This window comes from Carya illinoinensis, chromosome 14, assembly GCF_018687715.1.
Source record: "Carya illinoinensis cultivar Pawnee chromosome 14, C.illinoinensisPawnee_v1, whole genome shotgun sequence".
Lineage (NCBI taxonomy): Eukaryota > Viridiplantae > Streptophyta > Magnoliopsida > Fagales > Juglandaceae > Carya > Carya illinoinensis.
The window spans coordinates 6919136-6926672 of NC_056765.1; the positions used below are offsets into that span (position 1 = coordinate 6919136).

At 36.7% G+C, this 7537-nt stretch overlaps 1 protein-coding gene across 1 annotated transcript; it reads right to left on the reverse strand.

Annotated features, from left to right (window-relative positions):
* Window positions 1-4332: 4332 nt before the first annotated feature.
* LOC122295169 (scopoletin glucosyltransferase-like) lies at window positions 4333-5889 on the reverse strand. The gene has a single exon (XM_043104248.1). It carries the CDS (start codon window positions 5887-5889, stop codon window positions 4423-4425), a length of 1467 nt encoding a protein of 488 aa, XP_042960182.1. The 3' UTR covers window positions 4333-4422.
* Between the last annotated feature and the right edge of the window lie 1648 nt (window positions 5890-7537).

Genomic DNA, 7537 nt, shown 5'->3' on the forward strand with positions numbered 1-7537 from the left:
CAAAATTAAAGGATAATCACTCTTTTGTGGCGACTATCAACCATTTATCATATCCAGCTAGTAGTATGTCGTCAACATACAATGACAGCATAATAAAACTCTTCTTGGGTCTTTTGACATAGACATAATGGTCTTTCATGATCATCGTAAACCCATTCGAAAGATTGGCTCGATGGAATCTGAGGTACCATTGTCTAGATGATTGTTTTAGGCCATATATAGATCGTTCGAGCTTACACACTTTGCTCTCTTGACCTTTGACCACAAAACTCATTGGTTGATCCATACAGATCTCCTCATCTAGTTCTCCATTGAGAAATGTTGTCTTAACATCCATCTGATAGAGTTCCAAATCCATATTTGCTACTATAGCTAGAATGAGGCGAGTTGAGGCAAACCTCACTACAGGTAAAAATGTTTCCTCATAGTCTATACTCTCCTATTGGGCATATCCTTTCGCCGCTAAGAAAGCTTTGTATCTATCTATTGATCCATCTGACTAGCATTTGACCTTAAGAACCCATTTGTTCCCAGTAGCCTTACGCCTTATCAATAGATCAACCAAATCCCAAACCTTGTTAGTCCTCATAGACTCAATCTCATCATTAAGTGCTTTTATCTACTCATCTTTAGTAGAAGATGAGAGAGCCTCATGAATTTTCCTAGGCTCTTCATCATCATACGGAGCTACCATAAAAGATTCCCCTTCAATCTCAAAATGAAGACGGGAAATACTTTCACGTGTGCTTCTACATGGCTGAAGTTGTTGTGATTGACTGACAAGTGGTGTGCTCCCACTCGGATTCAAGTCCTTTTTATAATTTGTAGGAGCTTGAAGAATTTCTTTCTCATATTCAACTAAATTCCTTGGAGCACTTTCCTCTTGTTCCACAATCTCATGAAGTTCTAAACTCCTATTAACCTCACCTTTAGTTAAAAATTCATCTTCAATGAAATTCACATCTCGTGACTCAATCTCAGTCACACTTTCATCAGTTTGTTCACCTATTAACACATACCCTTTAGAGTGTTTTGAGTACCTTATAAAGATACACTTCTTCCCTCTGGGGCCTAACTACTCATACTTATGAGAAAGATCATGAACAAAACCCATTGAACCCTATGATTGCAAGTTACTCAAATTAGATTTCTCACCAATCCATAATTCATATGGGGTAGAAGTTACTAATTTGGAGGGCACTCAATTAAGAATGTAGGCAGCAATCAAAAGTGAATCCCCCCAAAAAGAAATTGGTAGGTTTTCTTGTGCCATCATTGACCCAACCATCTCAAGCAGTGTTCAATTTCTCCTTTCCGCCACACCATTTTGCTGGGGCATACTCGGCATCGTTAACTGATTTTTTATTCCTTTTTCGTCATAGAGCCTTTTAAATTGCCCAGAGAGATATTCTCGTCCTCGGTTAGTTCTTAGAGCTTTTAAACTCTTGTCTAACTGATTCTCAACCATTCTTAGATATCGCCTAAAACACTCCAATGCTTCAGACTTATAAGAGATTAAATAGACATGACCCTAACGTGAAAAATCATCTATAAATGTGATGAAGTAGACACCTCCGTGTCTTGCTCTCACACTCATTGGACCGCAGATGTTTGAGTGGACTACTTGCAGTGGAAAAGATGCCCTAGTGGCTTTTCTAAACAGGTTTCTCTTAACTTTTCCCATTAGACAATGTTCACATGTGCGCAAGATGACCTTAGCGAGATTGCCTATCAGGCCTTCTCTAACTAACTGAGTCATTCTATCTTGCCCTATATGGCTAAGCCTAGCATGTCATTTATATGAATCCAAATTATCAGATGCAGAAAGAAAAGTAATAGACTCATTCATATTTGAATAATCCAAATCCATTGTCATAAAACCGTCTTGAAGAAAAGCTTTGCTATAAAACACATGGCCAAAATAAAAGGAAACATAATTGTTTTCAAATATAATACGAAAACAAAGTCTTAAAAGAGTAGCTACAGAAAGTAAGTTTTATTGAATTTCGGGAGTGTATAGCGCATTGTAGAGGAAAAGAGTCCAGCTTGTAGGTACCAAGTCCTAGTACCTCCACGCTAACTCTATTCTCCACCTTGATATCACGGCTCCTAGCTGGAATCCGACAATACTCCACAAATCTGACTCTGTCTCGCGCTATGTGTTCGATCACTCCTGAATCAACAGTCCACACAGGATAGGAGTGAGTGGGCAACCATCATATGGCTAGTTACAAAAACAATGCGAGAAAAGTCAGAGTGTACCTTCTTCGACTCCGTACAGTCACGAGTGAAGTGGCCATTCTTTCCGCAGTTTAAGCACTCTAATTTTGACTTGTTCTTCCCGTGCTTACCCCTCTTACTGCGTTGAGAAGTTCCTGACACCTTCTTAATTTGTCATTCACACTGACGATTCTAACTAAGACTACTTAGTGAGATTTTCTATTTTATCACTAAAAGAAATAAAGACTAATGTCTAAACATTCAAGTCTAATATTCATAGATGATAAAATAATTACATATCCACATGTTCAATACACACATACATGTAATCACATTTAATCTAAAAAAAATTAAATAAAAGATCACATGTAATATAACTTTATGGAATAAAAATAGCATGAATATAACCAAATATTCACATGTAATCACATTTAATAATAAATAAATAAATAAAAGATCACATGTAATATAACAATATATCTAAGCATATATTAAATCATGCAATTTTTTTTTCTATTTTAAGAAAAACAAATGTATTATAAATACATTTAAAAACCCCCACCTAAACCAAAGGACATTCGCAATCCAGTGTTGTACTCATCTCCTTAGTTTAGTAGGTGGTCCTAGGTTCAAAACCTAAGTGTGCCACTTTATTTTTCCTTTAAAATGAATTTGGTTTTAAAAAAATACTGGGCCAAAAATGCCCAGCTGCCTACCCCTTTTTTTTTAGACTCTGTGGGCCGAAGAGTCCAAGCCCAGTTTTATTAAAAAAAATTGGGCCGAAATACACAAGCCCATCCCCCAAAAATAGGCCCAGATGACTCAAAAGTCATCTTCTTCCTTCAGCTAGGCACTGTTCACGTGAACAGTGCATCATACGGCAACAAATTTTAGCTGTCGTTAGGAGTAGCCACTACAATTGTCCTCCATCGGAAAATAGCTTCCGGAAGCTAGGTGTTGCCGCAACACCTAGGTGGTGCACACAACACCTTTCAGGTGTGCGCAACACCTCTCAGGTGCCACCACAGTGCATGAAGGACAGTGGCTACTTCTGGTGCGCGCAACATCGTGAAAGTGATAACGGTGTGTGTCGCACCTCTACTACACAAGAGGTGCGCGTAGCACCCTTTGGTGCGCGCAACACCACCGAGTGTAGGTGGTGAGTGCAGCACCCTTTGGTGCGCGCTGCACCTCTACGCACAGATGGTGCGCACAACACAGTTGAGGTGCACGCAGCACCGCTACACAGTGGCTATAACGGATGGGCTCAGCCCATCTGTCACATTCCCTTCCCAGCTCAACCCAGATGGAGTTTTCAAAAAAAAAACTTCGCAACACCACTGGTGCGCAAACAACATTTTCAGGAAAAAAAAAACAAACAAACAAAATGGCTCCCTCACAATTTACATGCATATGTAAATAAAAAAATAAACTGGGAACAACTAAAACATGCTCTGATACCAATGTTAGAAAGCACAATGGAAAATATACCTAAAGCTCAGCTTATAAAATTGCTCCCCAAGTTTCTCCAGATTGACAAATCCCAAGTGTTTCCTCCTAGTAGTGAAGTGTACTACGTAGTATAAAACTAGATTAACACATAACAAAACCACAGCTTAAATATCTTATCAAGAAAGAACAAAAAAGAGAGCTTTTTTGTATTTCAGATTAAAATCGAAAAAACAATTGAGGGGGGCTATATATAACCCACCCCACACGGCTGACCTTAAAGGCCAGCCTTGAACTGCCAAATAAATGGCAGTAATGTTATAAGCAAGTAACACATACTTTGGATTCAGTATTCTATTCTTGGTTCGTTAAATAGAGCAGAAAATTAAGCACAAAAAAAAAAAAAAAAATTGTAACATCATTGCATCCTTTGGAGAGTGGATTAAGAATATCATACATACGGTTGAACCTTATGATCATCGTGTTGATCAAAGTACTTTGAAATCTCGTTAAGTCAATTATTGAAGAAAGATAACTGATTTTATTTTATGAATAAGCCCTCAATTATAGCGGAGAAATATCTTATAAAGATGAGCAAGAGTTGCAGAACAAAATCTTAAAAACAGGCTCTTAAAATTTAATAAAAGTACCTGATACAAACTAGGAAGATAATTAAGACATTTCAACAAATCTTACCCATATAATGGGCGACTAGAACAGTGAAAAAATCCATATCCATTCATTCCAACATACTTAACTGTGGAGGGCCTTTAACTCTTCAATTAAAGCATTCAAATGGGAATAAGATGATCCACCTTCTTCAATGGTTCTCCTTGACATCTCCCCAAGTTCTTTGGCTCTGCTTCTCATTTCCTTTGCTTCTTCACCTTCCATGAGGTGCCTCACTGCCTTCTCTATTGCTTCCTTCTTTATAGGATTATCATTACCACTATAATCAACATGATATTGCTGAGCACCAACAGGAACCCCAATCTTCAATACCTCAATCACTAACTTCTCATTGAAAAATTGCTCAGAAAACAATGGCCATGTCACCATAGGCAGCCCAGCAATCACTCCTTCTAATGTCGAGTTCCACCCACAATGTGTCACAAATCCTCCCACTGCTTCATGATCCAAAATTAAAACCTGGGGTGCCCAACCTCTTATAATTAGTCCCTTACCTTCCATTCTCTTCTCAAATCCCATGGGTAACCAATCTTCATCCTCTTTTTCATTTTTGTCTTTCCTCACAACCCAGATGAATTGCTGCCCAGAAGCCTCAAGATCCATTGCACTCTCCATTAGCTGAGAATCACGGAAGTTAGACAAGCTTGCGAAACATATATAAACAACTGAATTAATATGCTTTGTGTTAAGCCAATTCATGCATTCATGTTTATCAATGGAGGATTCTTTTCCCCTATGACCTTTGTCTTCAGCGTCCTTGTTGCAGAGTGAAACTGGGCCTATATACCATGCCTTTCTTCCGCAAACCTTTGTGTAATGATTTGCATAAGCTGGCTCGAGCTCGTAGAAGCTGTTCAAAATAACCGCATAGCTCCTCACCTCGGATTCTACAACTTCTTTCGCGAAGTCCGAAAAGAATGCTTTAACATATTTGTTATCATTGAAGGTTGGCAGTTTCATCCTTGTCAACTTTTTCTCTCCAGGAATGTTAGGTATGACGAATGGTTCAGAATCAGATGAAACTTCGACTTGAGGCGTGTACTGTCCGATGCTCACCCCTGCGGACGCAGAAAAAACACTGGTTGAATTAAAAACAAGCACTGGGCTATCAAATTTAGCGGCAGCATCAATTGTCCATGGAAAGACCATGTCAGCGACAATGCAATGAGGATGATCATGATTTTGCAGTAGCTGCTCGAGTGGTTGCCGGGGCATCTTAAGGGAACTGATGAAAGTGGTCATCTTTTCATGGGTAGTCTTGGAGTCAGTAGTCTCGCACCCTTCTGGGAGGTAGGCCTCTACTGCCGGGAACTCGATGGTTTGGATATCAATCTTGACGACGCTATTGCCGCAAGTTTTGGTTCTTTCAATCGTTTCCGTAACTATAGGGACGTTGAGCGTGGTGGTGATTATGGTTGCTTTGACACCTCGGGTTGTGAATAGCTTGGCCATGTCTAACATTGGTATCATATGGCCAGGGGCCATCAAGGGAAAGAAGAATACATGGAGCTGGCGGCTTGTGCTACTCATAACAGATTTTGACTCGGTTTCAGAACCAGAACGAGTGGTGACGATGATGAAGAAGGCAACAAGGAGAGTTGGAAATGGAGAGAGTTTGCTAGGTAGGTTGTTGCAACGTGCAATATGTTTGGCTCATGTCCAATAATATATAATATAAATATTTAAGTTTATTATTTTTTTTATAATTTAAATTTTTAGAATAATATGTAAAATATGCTTATATCATATTATAATAATTATAGTTGAAGGTCTTTATACCATACACCTGCATACACATGGCATAATTTAATTTAGAAGAAAAATTTTAAAATCTCAATCTTACAAATCAAATTATATTGCGTGGATAGTAAATGGATTGTATTATATAATTAGTTAAATTATATATATTATATAATTATATTTATAAATAATATATATTATTAAGATTTCATAAAAGTAAATTTATAAATTAACATAATTTTATGTAATATATTAATATATTGTACAATTTAACGTATTATATATGTTAAGTTATATTAATACGTAAGTTTAGTTATATAAAACGATATATCCATGATCCCTTTGTGCTTTTGATGATAGAATTAAAAATATTGAAAAGTTTTATTTAGAAGTCAGCGTGAAGAACAACAACCTTCTATACTAACACGTTAAATTAAAAAAATTTATACTTAATTTCAAGTCACTTATGCCATATTAATAATGGTATGTGGAGTTTTTCAACACCAACTTAAAACTTGAATATATAATTCAAAAATTATAGATCAATTTAATACATATTTTGGCTCGTAACATAAATATTTTCTTCTATTTTTCATTAATCTCATAAATGGTAATTTTCCTTTTATCCATTATCATAACCATCTTATGTTATGATCATCTTAAGTCTAAGGTTCAAGTCTTTCTTGGATGCAAACAATCTCTAATAGCTTTCGAATTAGAGAGTTGTTCCATTGAATTACTAGAGGTGAACTTGTAGGAAAGTCTCTACCAAGGGCCTGTGCACCATCGGAATTAGTCAGGACATTGTTCCGGACACTCGGTGCGGAAAAAAAAAATGATCTACTCTCCCATTCACATGTAATAATATGGGTCATATTGGAAATTTGGAACCGAGGGTTCTAACTAATTATGGGTAGCATACCCTCTCAGTCCCCTAACATGGTCTCGTCGAAACCGCGCCCTTTCCTAGCATGGTCCCTCTCAGTCGTCTACCACACAAACACTTTAGAAGACTCCATCTTCTTATATGTCATGCATGACAATTGAACTTTACGTACGTTTTAAATCCACTGCTTCTCTCACTCATATATGAAGTTGGAAGGGTATCATCAAGATGAGTTGGCCAGTACGTGCCAGCTTTCTTCTTAATTTTTTTTTAAGGCAGGTTTCTTCTTAATTATTACGAGAGAAATGAAATGATTTTTGAAACCATAATTTGTACCTAATTTTTTTTATTTATTTAATAGTTAAGTTACGGTAAATTCAATAATGGTAATAATACAAACATACATAAATACATTATTATATTATTAACATTCAAGAAAGATTTATTATTACCATTATTGAATTTATGTATTTATTTATTTTATAAATGTTAAAAATATTAAAAACATATGTGAAAAAAATAACAATTATAGTGATCAATTAGAACTATCGG

Bases quoted from the DNA above. Each gene is read 5' to 3' on its own strand.
- LOC122295169 (XM_043104248.1), bottom strand. From the start codon at position 5,889: ATGAGTAGCACAAGCCGCCAGCTCCATGTATTCTTCTTTCCCTTGATG.